This window comes from Electrophorus electricus, chromosome 26 (assembly GCF_013358815.1).
Source record: "Electrophorus electricus isolate fEleEle1 chromosome 26, fEleEle1.pri, whole genome shotgun sequence".
Classification (NCBI taxonomy): Eukaryota; Metazoa; Chordata; class Actinopteri; order Gymnotiformes; family Gymnotidae; genus Electrophorus; species Electrophorus electricus.
The window spans coordinates 1746813-1771207 of NC_049560.1; the positions used below are offsets into that span (position 1 = coordinate 1746813).

Below are 24395 nucleotides of genomic sequence, written 5' to 3' on the forward strand. Positions count from 1 at the left end.
TAAACTCATCTTCTTTCACTTTCATAATGTGTGCCGATAATTCAACATTTGATGACTTTTAGTTTTAATAAATACAGGCTTACTGTAGTATAAGACCATAAGTAATGCTCATATACCTGAAGGACAAAAAATAAAAATTTTTTTAAAAAGACGTCTGCTCATCCTTTGCTACATAATGCATGTCACTACCCCATCTGTTGGTGTCCAGGAGAAATACAAGTCAAAATCAGAAACAATAACTCGAAAGGCTTTGCACGTGTTAAATGTGAATATCTTTAATCACAGTAATAATTATCTAATAAAGTAATTAAAATGAATGCGTGAAAAGAACGCTACCTACTCTAAAACTGGACATGAACAAGGCATCACTTCTCTCCTGTATGAGCTGGGCTGACAGCAAGGTGGGCTCACCTCCAAATACTCGTTAAAGAAGCCCAAATGGGAGATAATGAGGCAAAAGCTTTCTTAAAATGTTATCGTTAGCTATTATTTAGGCAAATAATGGCACTTTTAATCTATTCTGACTTTAAAATGCTGAAATCTGAACAATTATGTGAATAAGGTGAAACAGGCAACACCTTTCCTGTTTGCACTTTTGTTGATGTAATGGCTGTGTGACAGTAAGGTCCAAGTCCAAACATAAGTCTAAGAGCCCTCTGTGCAAAATAAGTAACGCAGAGAGAGTGAGAGAAAGACAGGGACAGACAGAAGTAGTGGGGCCAGACAGAGAGCACAAACTCCATTTGTAAGCTATTTATAGTCACCCCAGGACTCACGGATACTGGAGCAGGTGACTCCGTAATCACTAGCTGGGACCTTCAGTGTGGGCTGGGCTGCCGGCTAGCACGCCCTTGCAGTCAATTTATGGAAGATGGAGCAAAATTAAAACGAGCCTCGGCATACAAACGACTCTCGCCTCTCTTTTAAACACCTCTATTTAGCCAAAGCTCACATGCTCTTTCCATCGCAGCTTATGTCAGAGCCCGGAGGTGAACGTGGGGGTGGGGGTGTGGAGGGGCCGCGGGCCCTGGGGACCTACCCGTGACCCATGGCTCCGTTGGCGGGCTTCACAATGAATGTCTTCTGTTTGCGCTTGCGCCTCAGCTCCTTGGCGTAGTTCTGGAATTGAGTGTACTCGGCAGGGAAGATCCAGGTTTTGGGGATGAAGCTGTATTCATGAGGTTGGTTTTTAATCATCCTGTCCGGGGAAGAAAGAAGAAAAAGAACAGGGAAAAGAGTACGTCCCTCCACAGCTTTGCCTAGAAGAGTGCCTGGAGACCAGCGTCTGATGATGAATAAGCTGCTAATGTGTATTGTGATATTCATGCACAAGGTATAGTTGCGCTCATGTTTAAGCGAAGAGCATCTTACTTTGCCATGTTCCTTGCCAGACAGTCTTTTCGACAGATCTCCCCCATTCCGGGGAAATGGTTAATTCTCTGAGGGAAGAAAGACATGAGGGAAAATAATAATAGTTAGAGGGCATTTCAAAATTCACCTCTGAGCAGAAAAAAATGAACACATTAAAGCCAAAAACCTGAAGTGAGACTACTATGTTCTGACATTTATGCCCAATTACAGACTCCAAACAAAAGGAGACTGAGAAACCTTTCTTAACCCTTATTTAGTTTACCACATTATTTTTAATTTAAAACACACAAAAAAGACGATCAATCTCAACTCCAAGGACCAAAGTAATTGGTTCTGCATCAGAGCCCTTGCAATTGTAGGTAGTGACAGATGAATGAATTGCTTGAATGCAGCAAGGGCCAGAAGAGAAGGTATTAAAAAAAAGTGGGTTTTTCTGTATTCTTTCAGCAAATGAGGCTGAACAGGGCTGTTAATTAGGCCTGTATGAACTACAGCTTGACAGCAAACTTTCAGAGCAAATCACAGGAAAGCAACGGAGGGCGGGAAAGCCGAGAACGTGCAGTTGAGGGAGTGTGAAAGGAATCTGATTTTCCGGATGAGACAGCCGTAACGAAGACGGGCCAGTCTGGAAACGCTCGGCAGAAAGAGCTCGGAGCGCAGCACAGCACGGGGGGTGGGTGGGAGGGGGGACGTTACAAGCGTGAAAATCAAGCCCACCTGTTTGGAGTATTTTCCTTTCCCACTCTGTAATCTCATGATATGTGAAGCTGAAAAGAGAAGTGGCTCACCGAGGGGACAGCTGCTGGCTGAAGCAGATGGATTGTGCTGCCTTACAGTGACCACACCAGAGCTGAAGTGACATGGAAGTATTAACGCAAAAGCTGCTGAAAGCTCAGCCATCCCAGTTCCTGTCTCGTACCTTCACAAACAGGTCCTGGACTAATCACAAAGCAGCACTTCAAGCCACTCCAATTGTGAATATTTAGGCCACATACTAACAGGGCAGAGGAGAGTCGCGAAAGATATTGCCAGTGAGTATGTATATAAGTTTTGTACATTTTCTTTACAGCTACACCGTCAGACAGCAGTCAACCCAATCTGGATTACTGCTCCTCGTCATGACACTGCAGCCAGATTGTTTCCTATGTGTATTCCTTGCCAGGCCTGTGCCATAGAGAAAGGGGCTGGGAAATGTTAACATGCAAGCTATTCATATCATAAATCACTGGGACAGTAATACTTTTTTGTAGCTTTGGAGCATGCTTGATGTACAGTTACCCCATTTTAAGACATCAAAGGCTGACCTTTTTTTCATGAAATATGTCTGATATGGTTTTTGTTAACCGGGGGAGGGAGACAATGATTTTCTCATATACTTGGCATTGTTATTTGTTAGATCTAGCCGCCTCAACCTATCGGTCGTACTGAAATTAGGTTCTTTTGCCCACACAGAGCACACACAGTGAAAGACAAAGCCTTTCAGGGGCTGTGCTTGCTTTCTCATACCCCCCGTAGCATCCATCGAATTTCAGACGTGAACAGAAGGAGGTGATTCACTGCGGCCCGCTATTGACCCATCCGCAGCTGTACCCCGTCTTACACATGCTGCGTGGTTAAGAGTGACTGACAGCTGGGCAGGCCGGGCTGACGGGTCTGCTGCTGCAGGAGGGCTGGCAGAGTCGTAGAGCCTCCCCCCACCCCGCTGCCCCCCAAGCCCACTCTCCCCTCTTCTCCTCTCTCCGCCAAATGTGGACACATGCATGGGGTTCACACAGAGTAGTCAAGGAGCTGCAGGAAACTCAAGCCATGAATCATCTAGCCCTCATGGAGTCATGCTCACACATACAGACAGACACACACACACACAAACAGATGCACACACAGATACTCTGCTTTTGTTTTAATCTCAAGTAACAGTACACTTTAGAAGCCTATGTGCTACAGGTGATTGTATCATGACCTTCAAGGTATCACTGACTTCCTTTCCCTGGCCCTGATTCGCTGGAGCCAGCATTTCCAGCCAGCTGCTCTACCTGGTAGTTCCTGAGCTCAGCGATTTTCTCATGCTGCACAGCAGAGTCGCTCCAGATGAGGTTGGCTGTCTCGTCCTCGTCTCTGGTTTTATGGAAAGCCAACTCCCCAATCACTATACGAACTACACACAAAAAAAGCAAAGAAAAAAAGCTATATATACATTACCATACATTATATTAGCCATGCTTCTAGTGGGAATTGCATATTTCTGGCTGCCTTTAGAGTAAAGCTTACTCAAAGATTTCCATATGTAAAGGCTAAAAACTTCTCCAGTCATTCTATCATGAAGTCGGATGACCTTCTATTATATGGGTAAGGACTGTGACTGTTCAGGTCTGCTGGAGCATTAGATCTTATGGATGAATTGTTTCAAAACCATATTTACTACCAGTTCACCAGATGGCAAGTACCCTACAGAAATGTCTTTTTTCAAGGAGACAAATGAGTGGCTTATAATGCATTCAAATCCCAATGGTAGCTGTAAGTCTAAGATAGGTGGCGTCTGAATTTGGGACTATAATCCAATGGACTATTCATTACTAAGCCCACTAATAAAGCTTTATATCCCCTTATGAAACAGGGTTTAAGTTACTCCTCCAGCCTCAAAAACCTTACAGATGCAATGTATAATATTATGTAGCCATATTTTTGCTTGAAAAAAACCCTTACTTTAGCCTCAATTTTTCATGGCACTTCAAGTGGTATTTCAAACCAATGACTGTCTCAATTATCACAAGGAAGTTAGCGTTTTAAAACTTGTTTTGGTTGTAATATGATATCTTCCTCTGCAATATAAACCTCATTCAGTTGAAAAACCTCATTGTGTCATTGCCACTTAGACTAGAGCACTTTTAAAGTCAATTAGTGCTACGTCAAGGGACATGACAGGGCCAAGGAGAGTAGATCTTTGTTTGTTTCTGTGCCCGGTGTTGTTTGAACAGCCTAAGCCAAAGCAAGTCCTGTGATAAGAGCACTAACATGACATTGCTAATAACTTCCAACACTCCCACCGAAAGCATTGCGTCTGCTAAATTTTCCAGTAACATAATTACGCTCAGTTGTGACTACACAAAATCACTGTATGCCTGCAAAAATCAACAATAAATACCATTTTTCTGATTTTTAGCAAAAGAGAAAGATATACACTAGAAACGGGTTTCTACTAAACAAAATGATGGTAAACTATAAAATAAAAATCCTTATTATGATAATTTAACATTCTCTTTCATTAGTGGTAGCACTGCTATTTTCTCAAACTTAACACACTGGAAAACTGTAATGTTGTGAGATTGGTCTGCTTTTCTTTTTCTTTTTTTTTACCTATCTCATATTTTGTTCCTGCCACATTGGCAGTGATTATGCCTTTCTTCTTCTTAGTGCGGACCTTCCTCTTCACTCCATTCTGATTGGACAGTGCTGGCCGCACGTTCACGGGGGTCGTCCCTTGATCCTCTGTGGGAAATCCGGTCAGTGTTAAGGTTGGGTTGTAAAACAAGCCTGAGGAGAGGTGACTTCACAAACCACATGCCTGTTACTACAATTGCTAGCATTACCTGCAGCTAACGTGCGTGCAGGTAAAGCTCCTGCGTGGCTGGCTGGTGAGCGGCACGGCTCTACTCGGGTCAGGAGGATGGAGCCACACTCACCTCCATCGTCGGCGAGCGACGGCATGTCACGGGCGGACAGGTCAAAGGCCGCAGAGCTCTCCTCCGCCAGGCCTCTCGGGCACTCCAGCACAGCTTGGCACGGATCTACTTTGTCTCCCCTGTCTGCACGGAGGTGCGCCCCAAGGGCCACAGGCTGAAGAGGCCCCGAGCCTCCGGCCTCGTTGGGACTCTCTCTCTCACTCTCCGCCGGGTGCTGGGGAAGGGAAGGGATGGGGGAGAAGGACAGGAAAGGGGGCCGGGCTTTTTCCTCCCAGGCAGCGTAACCACAGTACATTTATAAGGACGGGACAGATGGACGGAGAAGGTGTCTGTCGAGAAAAAATAATGGGGGGGGGGGGGGGGGTGCATCAGAAAGAAAGTGTCACTTATGTTAGAGAAGCGTAGGAAAATTGCAGTGAAAGGGGGTGAGCGCAAGGGCCACAGTCGTGTTTGATGTGCTGCTTCAAGCCGTTCTGAGACATATCAGTCAAGATGGACATGCGTGGTTTCGCCCCGGCCGATCAGCCTTAGACGCTGATGGGCGTTGGTTGGAGCCCAGCACTTGAGTGAAGATTCAGTGGCTGGTAAGTGCAGATGACAACTTTCTGTCTTCTGTCTGTCAGATGAAACATTAATGCAGCTGTCTAATGAAGAGCTTTGGTTTTGCTTTTTTTTAAGCTCCAAGGCTCACTTGTAAAGACTGCAGTCTGTGATAAATCATGAGGTCCTTGAAAGCATATTGTGGGTTTGTTTGTCTTAGTGTCTTTTATCCTACCTTCTGGACCTGATTTAAAATTTAATTTGAAGTATGAGTGTTCCAGACCTTTTCTTTCTGAAACCAAGTACTGGTTGTGTAAAATGGATTGATCAACCCTGACCTCTAGTGGTTCATTTTTTAAATGCTTTTCACCATGTACCCACATACACAAAAGAACCCTACACTACCTATACAACACAAGACTATGTCAATAAAAAATGAAGGCATGTGACTGAAATCCCCCCAAAAATCCACTAAAGAGTTTATTTAAAGCTGTTTTCAAAGTGTGCTTAAGTTGAACAATCCATTCAGTTCACCTTGTACACTTTAACCCTTCTGCTACCTCTCCCTTTCGTTAATACAACAAAGGAGGTCACGCACTCTTACTCTTTTCTTCAGAGCAAATGCAGGACCAGGTTGAGAATCGTGGGCTATAATTACACGGTGAATGCTCCTCACTGAACAGGAAGAAACCAAAGCGGAGGCTGCAGAAGGACCGGCGGGCTGCTGGCTGGGGCTGGCCGTCCCCGAGGTGGCGCGCTGATGAACAGGCCTAACACGCTGCCATCAACAGCCTAATCCATTCACTCTGCCATCCCATTAAATCCATGCATCCATGCTATCTCTTTAGTGCTCCCTTCCCCCATCTCCACCCACCCCCCACTCTCACTCTGCCAATTCAGCAAAAAAAAAAAAAAGCTTTCAAATGTGGCTATGCCATTTCCCCAGAGGACCAGAGGCCGCCTGACAGATATTCAATACTGTACTCTATAATGATCCAGCCATGCTCAATCGATTATCAAGAAATATGTGGTGTGGCATGTCCCCCACATATCCGCACAGTGTCAGTTTAAATAGGGCCACATGAAGAGAGACCTGCTACTCGGCTGGTCATATGTTCATCGTGTTCTTCCTTCTTTTACATTCCTCTGAATTGACTTCGGCACTTCTGCTATCATTTTTGCAGCAATGTTATCGAAAGGCGATAACTGAGCAGGATAAGACACACAAAACCTCAATACAGCTTAGCCTGAGACACCAGTTCTGTTTTCAAAGAACTATTCAAGGTAACATGATGAAGTATATTTAATAGGCCAAATCATTTTTTAAAACATCTTTATATATGGAGTCATTATTTTTTCACTTTTTCACTTCTGCACTCTTTTGCTATTGAATGCAAATGCTGTCGCGTGTTTGCACTCAGTGCAGATTTAGCATTTCAAAGCCTGGCTGAGTCAGCTATAAGTGAGCAAGTAAGTAACCTTTGATCCACATCAAAAGAACTAATCACTTAAAGATCAACAAATATTTGCAGATATGTGTGAAATATGTCTCTTTCAAATGCAAGTGGACCAGAGAAGTACTTTAAGTGCACTCGTGTGAACTGTACTACAAATTCAGTGGCTTTCTGCACACTGGTGAAGTTAATGTTCACAGGCACATCTGGACCGCAGGCAACGTTTTTATTGTGATTTATCTCTTCACTTTTTCTCTTTAATGCTGCACCTGATTTATCCATGTAGCTACGCTTTTATCCTTGTCTACATAAAACATCTTGAATGACCTATGTGCATGTGCATCAAACAAATAAACGTGCCTTGTCTAATCTCGCTTTCTGTTTAAAGTGGGCATCCAACCTGATTTTACAAAACATGAACGCACATGAAACCATATAAAAATGTTGATCACCTTTTTAACCTAGCGCACAGAAAAACATCTGTAAGCTGAAGCTACCAAATGTTGTCACAAAGTCACAGATTTACAGGACTGTAATGATAATTATTTTAGAGATTTTTTTCTCATACTGGAAGCCACTTAATAACCTTTACCATAAGAGAAATAACAGTTCCAAATAGTAAAAAATAGGATCCTAGTCAATCATGTTGTTACCTTAATTGTCAATCAGTAAAAAATAAAACCTCCCACAAAGACTCCTGATTGGGGTCGCGTCTATTGCAAAAAAGAAAGACGTCATACTTGGATACAGCTGTAGAAACTGCTGCAAATTACATTCACAGTATAGCTCTACCGCTGGAGTTTCACCAAGCTCCTGAACTGAGAGATGTTTTCTATTTTGCCAGGTTGTGGATCAGTATAAATGCAACATATAGAATCCAGTGAGTGATACACAAAGAACCCAGTGTAGGAGGAAGCCCTAGCGCACAGGCACTGACTCACTTAGGCAGTACCACATGAGATCAGGCCTCACAGCAGAGACAAAGCTTCACTGTCAGTGAGCTCATAACGTCACTCAGCATAGTAACCAAGATGACAAAAAAATATTCTCTGGTTGGGGGGGGTCATGATTGGAGTGGTGATTTAGAAACAGCTTTCAAAAAACACAGCTTTAATCTGTTTCACCTGTGAAAGGTTTTCTTACTTAAAAGTGGTAATATTGTATTATATGATAATTAGCTGTAGTGTTTATAAATTGTTAATAAGCAAAAGTATTTTTAAATAAGTTCATATTTAAAACTGGAATGACACAGTTGCTCTATGTGTTTCCATGTATCTCAGTATTGCACAAAGAAAACACAGGAACACAAATTAAAGACACATGCCTTAATCAATTTCACAGTCCTTTCACCAGTCTTAGTCACTGAAGAGGTTCACCCTCTGTTCAGCCACACCTCTCTCCACAACCTCTCCCAAAGACGTGCCCTTAGCACTTAGCTGAGTGCTTAGTGCTTCATTTTAAGTTGCTCATTACAGAGCCCAGGAGATTCAGAGCTTATTTCCCCTGTAGAGCAGTTATTTTAGCAATAGCTATCAGAATATGAAAACAGCTTAGCTATATGTTCCGAAAATAAAATGCTTACAGTAGCTTTAACCATATAATACTGGCAGAGGGTTAAGGTGGGAAATCGTGGAATATACCAGATTAAGCAAAGACCACATACTATTAGATTTAAGAATTCAGCAACTTGAACTCTTATTGTATCATTTGGCCTGCACAATTAACATTACCATTACACAATATCACACTGTGGTTTCTGCAATCCATAGTCACAATGCCACCATTAGAATGAGCTTTGTTAGTGAAATAGTCAATGCACAATATTTCAACCTTTCTAGTCAAAACAGCATATTTCACATCAAGTAAGTGTTCTAGTTCGATTTACTATGTGCCATGTGTGCTCTGACAGATTTCAAAAGTCTCTGTTGAATTCTCTGTCTCTGTTGAATTCACTTGACTAAATCACAACTTGGAACAATACAAATGATTACTGAGCAAGAGTGTAACACACAGGTGTGCCCAGTTTAAGGTCTCCCTTTATTAGAAAACATTTAAAGGTGACAGTGAATCATTTAATATAAACTTTTGAACCAAAACATACTATTTCTGGAAAAATTACTAATATTTGGTTTTGTGATCATAACCCACAACCAACAATTATGTAAGTGGTATCTAATTATTAATCTAAATTAACTAAAAATAAAAATAAAATAAAACTGTGCCTTGTTCAGGCAAGATGAAAGATTTTGCAATATCATCATATCAAAACTTAAAATAGGCTAGCATATGTTATTATAACATAAAAGATTACTTACCTATTATCTTTCAGGTTATTGCAATCTGACATACTATAGACTTGATGAATAAGCCGCAGCACGTGATAGCGAACACTGCATTTAAAGCACAGGGTTTTGTGGTTCCTGCGTGTCCACAAAACCTCTTTGTCACCACCTAAGCCCTGATATGAAGTGGTACCAACTGTAATTGTAGTTAGACTAAATGTACTTCAGTCTAGCCTATACTTACCTAGCAAATCTATATTTACAGCATTTAGCTGACACATTAATCCAAAGCAATTTTACAATTATGACTGAGTATAAATTGAGCAATTGAGGGGCCCAACAGCAGCAATGTTGGCAATGGTTGAACCAGCAACCTTCCAGCAACAAGTCAAGTACCTTAACCACTGAGCTACCACTGCAATAAACAATATGTGCTAGTTTGTTAAACAACATAAACAATACCCTACAATAAGTACTAATTTAGTCAGTCAATATGGGAGCAGGGTTAGTTGTCCTTTAAATATTCTGCAATGGATTTAGCTACACACACACACACACACACACACACACACACACACACACACACACACACACACACACACACACACACACCACACAACATACATATATATATATATATATATATATATATATACACACATACAGTGAGAGAGAGAAAGAGAGAGAGAGAGAGAGAGAGAGAGAGAGAGATTAAAATTGTATATAAAGCCTATATATACTGCATGACTAGGTAACTAGGTGTGTGTGTGTGTGTGTGTGTGTGTGTGTGTGTATGTATATATATATATATATATATATATATATATATATATATATATAGAGAGAGAGAGAGAGAGAGATGAGAGAGAGAGAGAGATGAGAGAGAGAGAGAGAGCAAGATTCAGATTTGGACTGAAAAATAACAATGTTGGCTCACTGGCTAAATGGTTTATACCATTTAGCCAGTGAGCCAACAATGTTATTTTTCAGTCCAAAAGCAGGTTTCTAACTTAATGTTTAAAGAAATATCTAGCCATTCCTATTTTAACTACTTAATCTAAAAGCTTTTTTAAGCTTTTAAGCTGTCATAAACTATCTCTGCTTTAAGTGGAATAAGATATTTCTGCATTATTGGTTTATGAAATCTGGTTTATGGCTTTTGGCTTATTGGCTTATGAAAATTGCCATTCCACCTCAGTAGTCAAATTGAATGTGCATACTTTACATATTTCACCAAAAATCTCTAGTATTGTTTCAAAAAAGAAATTGAATAAATCAGTGAGACCACTCTGGTTTCTTAGCAACGAGCCACAGCAGAGTCCTGCTGTCAAAAAAAGTATCCGTTTCAGTACATTATTTAGTGAGTATGGTGTTAAGTGATAGTTTTACAAATTCATTCATTCATCGTCTAAACCCACTTAATGGTTTGGAGCCTGACAGCACAGGGTGCAGGGTAAAATACAAGTAACAGTGAAGGACCTGTTACATTTTCTTTCTCTTTCAAATCCAACCATTAAGTGCGACAGTTGACAACTTTCATGTTTAAATTACTAATTATCACCCCCCCCCCCCCCAAAAAAAAGAAGGGAATTTGACTCTGCTGTTTACAAATCTTTTTAATCTGCAAACGAAATAAATTTCCAAAAAGACTCATGACGTAAATGATTCAAACCCCTCCCTCACTTGGTTGCCCTAAATTCCTTAAATCATTGTTAAGAGAAGATTAAATTATTAGAGTATTACTACATGTAAATAACGTTTCATGTATCTTATAGCGCATATCTTAGGTCTCACCAGCTCGTGCCACGGGCCGCCACGTTAAAATGAATCACTATTTATTTTAATTTTATAACATAAGTCCGCACTCATACAAATCCGCTTCGTGCCTTTATTAAGCAGTCATATTAACTGTATCACGTCGGGATAATTCACCTTTTAGATTTTAGATTATTAAAATCTGAAAGAGGAAAATTGAGGGTGGGGGTTATATTCTCTTTCAGATTTTACCCAACACTTTAGCGTATCGTACGTGGCCTGTGGTGGACACTCAGAATGGTAATCTTTCTTTCTCAGAGATCAGCCCCACTACCACCAACCGGCCTAACGTGTTTCCTCACGCAGCTCCCGATGGCCAGTCCGTCACTGCAGTAGTCGTGAAGGGCCTCAGTAATAAACCAGGCCGCAAGCGTACGGGCCACGGACCACACCGTAAACGGCTTCCTCTGTAGCCGCTATATAACACTGGCGTAATTCAATACGGGCATTCATAATATAATCAAGTCCAAGAAGTTGGAGACCAGGTTTAGCCAGGCCTATTTAATAACAATGCGATGTGTGTAGCTTGTGTCATATGCACTCTGTAACGATTAGTTCACCGACACCATCCTACATCACGTAACGCTAAACCTGTCCCAGATTCAGACCTCGGGTCTGCAAAGTAGACATAATATAGACATACACGTATATGCAATACAATATATATGCAAGTTTATCTTTTTTTGGGGGGAGGGGGGACGATGTCATTTAGCTAAAGACGCTGCCTGTGTTTGCTAGCCAGCTCCTGGGTTACTATTCTCGTCCAGCGTCTTGTCTCACCAGAGATACCAAGTCTCCACCGCTCTGATTTATTACTCGATCCATCCCACAATGCAGTGTGAGAGGCCGGTAGCCGATTCATGCGAAACACTACAGGTTAACCTGCATCTTTTTGTTATGTTTACACAGCAAAGTTTATACATACAGTGTGCAAGTGCTATTATCCAGTTATTAATGCGTGTCCAGTGATGTCAGCTAGTTCAAGTTAGCTTGCTAGCTAGCAAGTGCAGGAATGAAAATCAAATTGATAACGTCGGGGGGGATGTTACCTGAACACTTGCTCCAGTCACTCTGCGGTGTTCTTTGTATTTCTTTTTTTTTCTGTGACTCAGTAAAAATACCTTTTTGTTCAGAATTGGGTTTGTATTTACTCAACCATCAGCTGATAATTATATATCTAGCTGTACAGTGCTGTAAATGAACCTGTCCAATGTCGTGCAGGCAACAGCAGTATAGTGAGGGGTTAAAGCATCGAATGGACTAGCCCATTACCCAGATTGGGGGGGGGGGGATCTATTTTTTAATACACGTAAGTCAAGCATACTCAGGCAAATGTTCTCCATAAAACAGTTGACAGTTTTTGTTCGGATGTTGTACTCTTTTCACAATGTCATATGCATAGTGTCTCTATCTGTCTTTCTCTCTTTTTTATTACATTACAGTAAAATAATTACCTACTACCCATGGTCACTTCTAGGAGAAAGTATTAGCCTTAGACAAACGAACGTTACTATGCCATCCTCTAGTACAGTAGCATTAGAAATTGAATCTCTATAGTTTCCTTTATGCAAACGTAATTAATGCCCGTGGCAGGTCGTTTTGTTTTGTTTTTAATGTGCGCATTTATTTTTTTTGTTTTTATTTTTTGTTTGTAATTTGTTTGGTTTTGGGGGGTTGCATCAATGACTGAATGAATTAATGAATGACACTTCAGACACCTTTTAAAGTTGATTCATTGTATGATAATGATAGGCCTAGGACACACGAATAGTAAGGACCCCTACAATTAAGATTCAGGTCCGTCACAAATGTGCTTGCGATGTTCCCAAAACCACATTCTCAGAGGAATAATAGCAGTTCTTCTGATAGATGGTAGAGTTTCTCACTCCCCCACCGCTATGTGACAAGTAACCAAACACGGGTATGATTATGTATCATAAATATTTATAGAAAGTTGCATGGCTGGGCCTGGTGTCTGTTGCGGCACTTTGATTAGTTTGACCACTGGTTTAAACAGATACTGACAGCTTCTTTACCCATCCAGATGACTGTGGCAATAACAGTATCTATTTAATTCTATTTGTATTGCTGTACTTATACGAGCAACCCGAGGGAAACTGAGGGAAAAAAAAAACTTCCTAAAAAGGTATGGAAAGAAAGAACACCACGCTTGTTTTGTTTCCCTCTAGGTGGCGTCAAATAGTGGAAGTATCATCACAAATCACAGATCACATAAATAGACAAAAGCAGGAATAAAAAAGGGAACGATTTCATTGTAACTAGTAATTAATATTAAGTTGAGGCGATGTACATTTTGTCTCTATATCTTAAAAGCCATTAATACGACAGTATAGTTCATCAAGGTTTAGACTACATTTTACCAGATGAACAAGTTCGCCTATTCGTTTTTGTTTTGCTGAGAAAAGACTTGATCAGAACAGAAGTGTCCTGTATAGGCTTAAATGATGTTTTCGCGTAGATGCCGTTGGAAGATCAGTTTCAAAACGGAGTATTGCTTTAAATCTGTATTTCATTTTTTATCCACTAATAGGCGCTATGTTTAAAAAAGGACGCGTCCCATCTTCGATTACGACATATCCGGGTTGCTCATTGGGATTTGTTTGTTTTTATTTTAGCTAGCAAGTGAGTTTTTAGTCAGCAACGATCAGTGACATTCCATTTAGAGTTATGATAACGAACTGACATCCTCAGAAAGTGACACATATGTCATCTAGCAAAAGGACTGATAATGTTTATGACTCTATGAGACAATACGAAGTGTTTACTGTACATAATTAAAAGCTATATAATCGATTCGCTGACGGTGTTGGATACTATTGACAGCTTGCTATCTTACTTGCTAATAGATGCGCGATTGATGCAAGCTATAAACCAAGCAAAAAAAAAAAAAAACAGTTAGCTAGCCAGCCAGCTTTCTGCCTGGACTGGAGACAAGGATTATCGCTTGCTAGCTAGCTAGCTAGCTAACCAAGGACATCTTCTAAATTGCAGTCAGGTTATCATTAATACTCTCAAAACTGATTTTATATCTTTGTCTTCCTCATAATGGGAAACGCTGCTGCCGCAAAGAAAGGCAACGAATTAGAGAGCGGTGAGTACAAAATACTATTTAACCAGCTAACCTAGCTCGGTTTATTAGCTAGCTAAATGTGTAATGTAATGCTGTATTGCGTGGCTTGAGAACATCAGCAGTTAACGTTAGCCAGCCTGGTGTAGTTAACCTAGAGAGCTAACACTACACTCATTCATTTGGGGGTAACGAGTCTGTCGAAATACGTCTTTCTAAACAAGCTAGTTAGGTAAACTTAACTAAGATAGCTGCAGTAGCTAGTTTAGCCGTCTTCACGTTACCTCCTCGGAAATATAACAGTTTACATTGCAGTGGTTTTGTTAACTGGCTAGCTAACTAGCTGGCTAACTTTGCTAGCTGTGCAAACTGTTCAACCACACTCAGCTATTGATGGCTAATCATAATTTATTATATTATCACAACAGATTTAAGTAAAACATTTGCACTTCTTTTCAGCACGTACGTTAGGACGCAAGCTGGGTAAAGCAAAAGAAAATGTGCAGCTTATTACAAATGCAGGAAATTATTTAATCATACCAGCTATGATTGTATGTACTAATACATTTCCTTCATATTGAAAAAAACGTTTGATCACAATCAGATTTCAAACAATTAATAAAATATAAGCCCAATGTTTTGAACCAAATGTCTAACAGTGGCTCGTTGTGATTGACAGACATTTTTATTTTGATGATTAGCACTGTACTAAGTAAATTATCAGTAAAGTCCTTCGGCTGTGGTGGAAATCTATCTAACGGATCTCTTAAATTGCACAAGTGTGTTTGTAATTGCCTAATTGTTTACAAACAGTTTTCTAAATTTTGTCTGAACAGGTAATGTTCAATGGAGACATGGAAGCTAAGGATACTAGCACATGTGTTTTGTTTCCCAAGAATTAAAAACATATTTTCAAGCAACAATTCTGCACCATTTTGAGATCACTGTGTCAGGTCATGTTTATTAACAAAATGTGCTACCTACTAAAATGGACAGTCAATGAATGCTTAAACCTAACAGGACTTTTAATTCAAATTAATTCAATTTATGGGTTGATTTCACATGCATTGTATAGAACAGGATGAGTCAGTCAATGTTTTTTGGAACATACAACACATGTTTTCATATAAAAAATATTGCTGGTCTTTCAAGTGTTAATCTCATCAAAAACTCTCATTCATACACACATGCGCACACATTATGTATGCTCTGCATGCTGAATTTCTTCATTGCAACAGCCATGATTTGATTCAGAAAACCATCAAATAAATATAACTATCAAGACATATGCATATAAATGCATATTTTTCCATTGCTTACTTCATATAATATTCTTCATTCAGTTAAACAATTACTATTTTTTTAGTTGTGAATTTCATAAGTTAACAATTCTTACCCTAGAACGGCATATAAAACGGTCAACAGGTGCTTTTCTGATGTAGACAAACATTCTTTCAGTGGATTTTTATCATAATTCGTCTCTAGTCAACTCAACAGGTCTTCATCACAAAGTAAATGAATAAGGACGGCCAACCTTTCAGTAACTTAGCTGGATAGCTAGATGAAGTGGATTTATCTATGGCATTACATTTCCATAGACATAATTGGCAAAGGCTTGATAGCCTAACTGAAATATATTGATGAGAACAAATTACAACATATGCTTTTATTAAGGACCATATTTGTAGATATCTTATTGGATTGGATTAGGAACATGGAATTCCCATTTAAAAAAAACTGCAGCTTTACATTAGCAGTTTTGTTATATCGTCGTCGTTTTATCATTCTTATTAATGTTTGTCTAAATCTGTGTTGCCATTATGAAATTATTGTCAGTTAAGGGACACCTCTGAATTCTGCCTATTACAAATGTACATTACATGGTTTACATCTACGTTTGTAGCTTTCTAATCTCTGGCTCTAAAATAACTTTTTGTTTGGTGACTCTTGTGGGTCTGTCATGGTACTGATGAAAAACCCTGCTTTTTTCAGGTGATTTGACATGATAATTGAAACCCAGTAAAGGCATTTAGCAGTCAGGGACACTATATGCTCTTGTAAATGTATTGTTATTTTAAATTTTTTATTTTTATTTTTTCAAAATTTTGGTTAATTGATTTTTCTGACTTTCTGGCTACACAATGATTTCCCAGCATTTGAAGATTTGGTGGAAAAAGAACTGCATGCGTCAGGCTGTCAAGTAAATCTCTACCTCAAGTCCTCCAGCCCATTCTATGGTCACTTGACATTTTCGAGTTGTTAAGTTAGTAGAGTGGCTAGTTGAGTTATAAATAATTAGAATACCATACTAAATGTTAGATACTTAATAAAAGCAAAAAATGTCTGGCGATAGCTCGGCAGCTATGAAGCTGTTTATCTTTAACAGGAAGTGTAACTGCGTGTGGTAAGTCAAAGCAGTAGTGCGCTAAGACAAGGCAAGCATCACAAACAGGAAGTCTTTGTCATCCATCAGGGCCTCTAAAAGTGAACTATATTGTGCTTACCAGTTTGTTGGAGGGTGGTTTAGTGCTAAAAAGACGACTGCCAATGGCCCAGGCAAGGAATCCAAGCTTTGGGCAAAATGTGAGCACCAACTCTGCCCTGCAAAGGCTGGACAATTTGGCCAGTCGCTTTTTTAACAAGTATCGCAAAGGAAACCAGGAAAAATCACAAGAAAGTGATGGCCCGCATGTTTCTGAGTACACCATCATTTGGGATGGAGCAAGTAAGTGAGCTGAAAGAGCAAATTTCATATATGAGACTTTAGTGATGATACTGTTTTTGGCACATTTGGTGAAAGAGTGTGACTGCCATCATACATCTAAAGTCAGATCTTGCCATCAGTATGTTTTAGCATATAGGATGTTTTTCATAACTGAAATCAGATTCTCATGCTTTGAATTTAAATTGTATAAATTTGAGTCAAGGTAAAGTGAGCTCAAAAAGCTACCCCCATACTGTTCAGTGGACAACTGAAATGGTGAAAAACATGAAGTGTAAAGTTACGCTTTGTGTTAATCTTTACTTCATGCCTGAGATCATCTTTGCATTACATGTAGCTCAACCTGTTGCATGCAATGGGTTTAATTGCATGCACTTTAAATAGAAATAATTGTTTTCAAAAAAGGTGTAATTTCTGTGTCTTAGGCAAGTCTGTAATCCTGTTGGGTCTTTTTGTCTCTACTTATCTTTCTGTTTGTCTCATATGCATCTCACTATATAAATATATGAATAAAGGTATGAGTGTGCGTTTGTAATTATGTGCACATATATACATGCATACACAAATTCAGGGAGTGTTAGTTGAGAGATGTATTTTTAAATAATTTGGTAGTTGTCGCATTGTTTCTGCGGTTAAGCCAGCACAGTGGTCTAAGCACAAGCAGGAAGACAATTGCGTTTCCTTCTCGTGCAGTCACCGGCCATTACGTTTATCAGTAAGGGAGTTTCAGAATTGATAGTAGGTGAGCAGTGAAGTAGTCCAAGAATTGTCTTCTCTTGGCTGGGTTTTCATTGTGTCCTTCGCAGTGTCTGAAAACTAGACAAATGTCCATAAAGCATTGTCTGCAACGGTATTGTGCCATCATCATGGAAAAAACTACACTTTCTAACATAATCATTCAGTATACATTTTTGTAGATGAAGAGTATTTACAATGTCTAATCCCCTTTTAAATTTTGACATTCTTCTTGTAAAATGCAACCTTTTCTTTCCTCTGTTTTTCCCTCTGCTTTTCATCCTGTGCCCAAATGTACTGGCAAAACTTTTAGAAGCTTTTGGTATGCTCATGTTTCTCAAGCTGCCCAGTGTCTCAGAGAATGTGAGACTACAGTTATAATCATAGCTCATTAACATAAAACATTTATAAAATATATGTACAGTATTGTGCAAAGGACTTAGGCTACCCAAGAAATTATATGCTACTGAATGTAGGAACATTCTAAACACTAATAAAATAAAACATGGAAAAAATCCAACTTGAATGACTTTTTCATTGATATTTATGATGAATCTGGCAGTGTCAGTGACATGAAGTCAGCAGAGCAGTGTTAATTGTATTGCATTCTGAACCTTCAAGCCTAGCTCTTGCTGTCTTTCCTACTTCTGTGTTGGATTTCTCATTGTTGTGTTGTCGACATCACTGTAAATCTGCAAGTCAAGAAGCCATTTGCTCTCTTGTGCAGACAGTAAAAATGATCAACACATTATTGCTGATGCTTTCTTTTTTATGAGCATCTGCAGCAACCTGGCTACTTGCTACTAGATAGCAAACTTTCAATAAATCTCCATCCAGATTCTTGGGTGCTGCATCCAAGATATAGGCATGTGTCTTGCAGTAGGTCCCACTTTTGTCCAACTCATTATATCCTTTCTCAGTTTTTCACATATTTTTATCTTGCATATATGCGAATCTTAAAAGATTTCAGTTACATAGCTTTACAGGGTTAAACCCCAGTGAAGTTTCACTTTGTCACAATCTCTTTGACCATGGGCAGGCATGTTTGATGTCTAGAACAAGTCTGCTTGTGTTGTGGTTTGTGTCTACCTTTGGTTTGCATGTAGACTTTTATATTTAAAAAGTTGCATACCATGTTAGATTGCCTCAGCTGTACTTGTCTATATGTACAGGATTTCTGTTTTCTGTTTTGCTAATAGACATTAAGTACCTCTGCATAATTTTGTCCCTTTTTTAGTGAGATGTGCCAAAATCTTTGGGATGATGCATGCTGGATAGGTTTACTGCAAAGCAGTGCCATCTTTATTAATTTTAATAATATTTTTTCCTCAGTGAAAGAATTTTTAGACAAAGCCAAAGATGAATTCTTGAGGAAATGGGAGTGTCCACTCCAGGTAAGAAGGTTACTTCATTTCAGCATATTCATTTATTTATTTAGTTGTATTTGCAGAATATGTTTTAAAATCTACTTAGCCCACATCCATCTACAAACTCCTGACTGCTCTTCTCTTTGACATCTACAGAGCACAACATGTCTTGATGACTTTGAAAGGCTGAAAACTCTGGGTACAGGTTCTTTTGGGAGAGTTATGTTAGTGAAACATAGAGAAACAGAGCAGTACTATGCTATGAAGATTTTGGACAAGCAAAAAGTGAGTATGCATAAGGAAGCTTTGAATAAAAAGTTAAAAATAAGAAGACAGCGATCTGAGGTTCAGTCAGTTATTAATAATTTTCATGCATTAGAGATGGGCAGCCAATCCAAGCTCCTCGGTTGCACCTCTACAAACAACTCAATTTATACTTTTCCAACGGCTCTGGTCAGTATTCTTAAAAGACATAGAGTGCTATACAAGACAACAGCACACATAGGACAAATAGGGGACACACTTGTTCACAACTTACTGTTCAACCTCCTGTGCGAGGTTGTCTTAGAGGTGTCTGAAATATCCTAAAAGGTTTTGACCCCACAATTTGATTCCACACAGCTTGAAGCCAGCTATGTTTGGAGGCTTAGGTCTGCATAATATTGGGTTTAATCATTGTTTTCTATATGTATAAATCTCTGACTTCATAGCACTTCAGATTGATGACAGTTGTTCAGGAGATGATTCAGTGTATCATGAAGTCTCCATTTTAATCAAGATTAGATTAATTTTAATTTGATTTTGTTGGTATTATTTCAAATCCAGATGCTGATGAATGCTGAAGAGCTAATGCTAGTCATAACTAGTATCCTTTTCCCCATTGCTAGGCAGGTCTGCTCATCTCTTGCCACACATGGCTCTGTCATTGAGCAGCCCTGTAGAGGAAGCATATTGGGCATCTGGATTTAGTGGATGTAGTAAATATTTATGAACATTTTTAATTGAGTGCACATTTCCAAATGTATGCAGTTTGTTCAGATTGCTGTATCACAATGCATTAACCCCTATTCTCTATTTGAGTAATCAACTGAAGTGTCAGTGTCAACATATAAAGAAACTTGGAAAATGTTTGTGTTCAGTAAATCAATTCAGGAAATCAGTAGATAACGTCCGATATGCCCTAGTGTGTAATTCTTGATTTCATCCTTGAATTGCAGAATCATTAGAGCCGTTAGAATTTAATTCAGTGGAAGTTGAATACTAAAGTTTGGCAGTTTTTTGGAACTTATCTATGGGGCTAAACCTTGTGAAACTATTGCCATGACAAATTTATCGGAATTATCTTCTTATAGAAGTGGGCACGCATACATAGAGCTTCTTTGTTAAGAAATGATATTTTTTTATTAAAATAATACTTTAGTATAAATATATTCAGATTGTATTATTTTTATGTCTTAATGACCTGTGCTATTTATAGTAGCTGATAGATACTAGGTATGCTAAAAGCTGGGCATCAGTGGGTGTCAGGTGCTTAGAGATCAGCTTTGTGATGTGGTGAAAATAAATTTTCATTGGCCAAATTCATTGCCATTAATTGATATAACCTTAAATTGTGATAAGTTGCTACTGTGTTTAATTTTGCCTTGTTTTCCTTTTGCCTATTTTAGGTGGTAAAGCTGAAACAAATAGAACACACATTAAATGAGAAAAGAATATTGCAAGCAGTGTCTTTCCCTTTCCTTGTTCGTTTGGTATATGCTTTCAAGGTATGTTGAAGGTTAAGTGTTGGACAGAATCTGTGTCATTGTAGGGTGTATGTGAGCAAAAAGCAGTGGTACTTACAATGACCTTATTGCCTCCATCATTCTGAAAGCAAATTGTTATGCCATTTCCTCTGTCATATACATGCCATATTCTGGCTTTTCAGGACAACTCAAACCTCTATATGGTTATGGAGTATGTCCCTGGTGGAGAGATGTTCTCACATCTAAGACGAATTGGAAGATTTAGGTAAATATCTCAAATTTCAAATTGGAAACTCTACCTTTTGTTGATTTGTCATCCCCCATAGCAGTGATGTCTAAACAATGTTGTGATTTTTGTCTTCACTAGTATTTGTTAACATACTAATATTACATCCTCTGAAACCTACTCTATACCCAAAGCGAGCCACATGCAAGGTTCTTTGCGGCACAGATCGTACTCACGTTTGAGTACCTCCACTCTCTAGACCTAATCTACAGAGACCTGAAGCCTGAGAATCTTCTCATTGATCAACATGGGTATATTCAGGTGCATAAATTATATCCATCTGTATTTTCATCCTATTTTAGGTTAATTCTTTCCTGCTTTAAGTCTAAAGATTTTCATAATGTACAGAATTATAAGTGAATACCCATGTACACATTTTTTATACAGGTCACAGATTTTGGCTTTGCTAAAAGAGTAAAAGGCAGAACTTGGACATTGTGCGGCACACCAGAATACCTGGCTCCAGAGATCATTCTTAGCAAGGTTGAGCTAATAACCCAGTCAACTGGACCATATTTGTATATTCTTAATTCTTTATTAAGTTATTATGTATGTGTTTTCTAGGGCTACAATAAAGCTGTGGATTGGTGGGCTCTCGGTGTTTTGATCTATGAAATGGCAGCAGGCTACCCACCTTTCTTTGCTGACCAGCCCATCCAGATTTATGAGAAAATTGTATCTGGCAAGGTGAAGCGTTAGAAGGCTTTGTGAAATTGTTTAATAGCTGACAAATATTTAATTTTTGCCTTTTTAAACTTCTCCAGTTTTGTGGGGGGTTTTTTATTTGTGAAAATAACTTTCTTACAGGAAAAAAATGTTATTGCTTCACTTTTGTGGTACAAATTAGACAAAATTACATTTCTGCTCCAAAAATAATTTCCATCTTTCATCTGCAGGTGAGATTTCCCTCTCATTTCAGTTCAGACCTAAAGGACCTGCTGAGGAATCTGCTTCAGGTTGACCTCACAAAGCGCTTTGGCAATCTAAAAAATGGGGTCAATGACATTAAAAATCATAAGTGGTTTGCTACAACAGATTGGATTGCCATTTATGAGAAGAAGGTATGTCCTGTTGAATATTAACAGGGTCTGAGTTTACTACAATTACATTTACAATTTTCTTTCTCAATAATTTCTTATATTGCAAAACATAATTCTAACAGTCAATCCAAAATGTTAATTTTTCTTTTCGGGTCGGTCACTGTTAATTTTCAGGTGGAGGCACCCATCATACCAAAGTGCAGAGGGCCAAGTGACACAAGCAACTTTGATGATTATGATGAGGAGGAAATCCGGATCTCAGAAACGGAAAAGTGTGCAAAGGAATTCTTAGAGTTTTAGTGAGAGGGTACTCAAAGGGCTCTAGCATAATTGGGATATTCTTTGGGGGTTTTTTTGTTTGTTTTTTTGCACTCCTTCAAAGGTGAGAGTGAAGCTGTGACCATCATGTGTGTTTAAATTGTCTCACATTTCCTCATCCCATGAGGCTGGGAGAAATTCATGAGTGCCATGATCTGTGTAGTTATACACAGGCAGGCAGTGCAGTTTCTCTTTAGGGATGCCACACAAAGCACCCTTAGTTTTTTGTGTTCTGTTTTGAAATATGTCATAAATTTTCAAGATTATTGTATTCTTCCTGTTATTCTAAAATATTATTATGATTATGATTATTATTATTATTATTTGATATTTATGAAAAGGGAAGAGGCCAGTTACTCTGATTTGTGGTGAAGCAGATGTATTAATTTTAGTCTGTGAAAATGCACTTTTAAGGATTGGTGCTGCTTGTTCTTGCCAGCAACATATTTTGTCTGTTACCTGTTAATTCAGTTTTTTTTATTTTTTAAGATTCATGTTGTACCACAGATGTCTCACCCCTGAATGTATGTGTATGTCTCTGTGTCTGCATATACATGGCACGCACACAGACGTTGGAGGAAGTGTGCATGTGTGTGAATGGATGTATGTAGAGGGGGGAAAAAAACTGTTGTAAGAGGTGATTTTATTATTATTTTTTATCTGCTAAGTACACAATACTAGGCAAGGCGCACACATGGCAAATCCCAACTATTAGGTCAGTACATTTCAGTAATGTTACATAATATATGTTACTGCAAGCAAGGTTCTAGAAGATTATTGATTATTTCTGATAAAAGATTAATACACCAGCATGAATATGACAGGCTTTTACTCTCTGAAGGCATGTCACCTGGTTTCAGTGCAACTGCAACTTGTTTAAATTATTCTGGAATAAATTGTCCATGGGTTTTATACACTTTGATTTAGGGTTTTTTCTTTCTTTCTCTTCTTTTTCTTTGTAATTTACATTCCCATCTATATTGTTTATTTCATCAATTCAACCAAAATGCAGTTGTAACTAGTGTGTACAGCCAAACAGTAGTTATAAAGTGGCGGTTACATTCAGCACAAAACCATTTGCTGACTGGATGGTCAGCTCTTTGGTGATGTTAATTATTCCATGTTTCAATTTCTTTATGAATCTATCGATCCTTTCAAAAGATGGCTTATAAATGTAATGTTCTATTTGTCAAGTTGGCCTAACAAAGAAGGCAGTGTATTTTTAATTTATTGGAATGTTTAGTACTTGACACTCCCAAAAACAATATTTAAAGGTAATAATTTAGTATTTCACTTGTCAGTGTGGGCTGTAGTATGCAATGTCTATGTATTTAGTTTTTGTATGATAATTTGCACAATGTCATTTAGAAAGCTGCCCCTTCCCCACATTATTACATGTATTTTTAAGGGATGTGTACACCTCTTCGCTGTAGCATATTTTATGTATCAAATGATATGTCACTGTTATGAATAAACGAAAATGCTTTGTAATTGAAAGTTACATTTTTTAAATACCTCTTGCTCTGTCTGGACTGGGGCATTTGTTGGTGGTTTAGTTTTTTCCTAAACAATTTTTTTTAATGCGTATCCTTATAAAATATTTCTCATGGGGAACACCACGGTTAGCCTAATTTTATAGGCTTACAGAACAACTGGACATGGACATGCAGGATGTCATTTTCTCGAAAACTGCATAGACCTAGCATGGCGCTCACAGAGCATGAGTCTCGGGTCTGCATTCTATATAGTGCCAAGAAATCGAAAACTGCATAGTCTAGTGTGTGCTAGTTAGTTACAGCTCACTAAAATGAGAAGATGTGTCATTAACTAGTGGTTTTCCATAAAACGATTAAGCCTAGTTCTTACCAAATTGAGCTGCCGTTTTAAGGAAACTACCAGACCCACAATTCAATATGTACGCGCAACCAATCCTACACGTGCGATTGGTTGAC

The 24395-nt window shown here is 38.8% G+C and overlaps 2 protein-coding genes across 4 annotated transcripts in view; one reads left to right on the forward strand and one right to left on the reverse strand.

Moving 5' to 3' along the window:
* Positions 1-12359, reverse strand: part of ttll7 (tubulin tyrosine ligase-like family, member 7) — a 45990-nt gene extending 33631 nt beyond the window's left edge. Inside the window, 6 exon segments of the mRNA XM_035523320.1 lie at positions 1040-1198; positions 1372-1439; positions 3405-3526; positions 4726-4857; positions 5052-5380; positions 12192-12359. Of these exon segments, the coding sequence (XP_035379213.1) occupies positions 1040-1198; positions 1372-1439; positions 3405-3526; positions 4726-4857; positions 5052-5346 (776 nt within the window). The 5' untranslated portion in view covers positions 5347-5380; positions 12192-12359.
* A 1399-nt stretch (positions 12360-13758) lies between these two features.
* prkacba (protein kinase, cAMP-dependent, catalytic, beta a) lies at positions 13759-23934 on the forward strand. Of its 3 annotated transcripts, XM_027017388.2 has the most exons (11): positions 13759-14254; positions 18001-18009; positions 19020-19081; positions 19211-19339; positions 20722-20820; positions 20982-21064; positions 21220-21346; positions 21473-21568; positions 21650-21772; positions 21982-22146; positions 22300-23934. In XM_027017388.2, the coding sequence occupies exons 1-11, from the start codon at positions 14209-14211 to the stop codon at positions 22423-22425; spliced, it is 1065 nt and encodes a 354-aa protein (XP_026873189.2). In that variant the 5' UTR covers positions 13759-14208; the 3' UTR covers positions 22426-23934. The 3 variants fall into 3 exon arrangements, with proteins under 3 accessions (XP_026873189.2, XP_026873190.2, XP_026873188.2); XM_027017389.2 differs by lacking the exon at positions 18001-18009; XM_027017387.2 differs by lacking the exons at positions 13759-14254; positions 18001-18009 and adding an exon at positions 16272-16955.
* Positions 23935-24395: the final 461 nt, after the last annotated feature.

Excerpts from the sequence above, each read along its gene's own strand:
- prkacba (XM_027017387.2), top strand. The coding sequence starts at position 16,778 with ATGGCCCAGGCAAGGAATCCAAGCTTTGGGCAAAATGTGAGCACCAAC. Across the intron at positions 19,340-20,721 it reads AGATTTTGGACAAGCAAAAA|GTGGTAAAGCTGAAACAAAT; the intron begins GTGAGTATGCAT and ends TGCCTATTTTAG. Across the intron at positions 21,773-21,981 it reads AGAAAATTGTATCTGGCAAG|GTGAGATTTCCCTCTCATTT; the intron begins GTGAAGCGTTAG and ends TTTCATCTGCAG.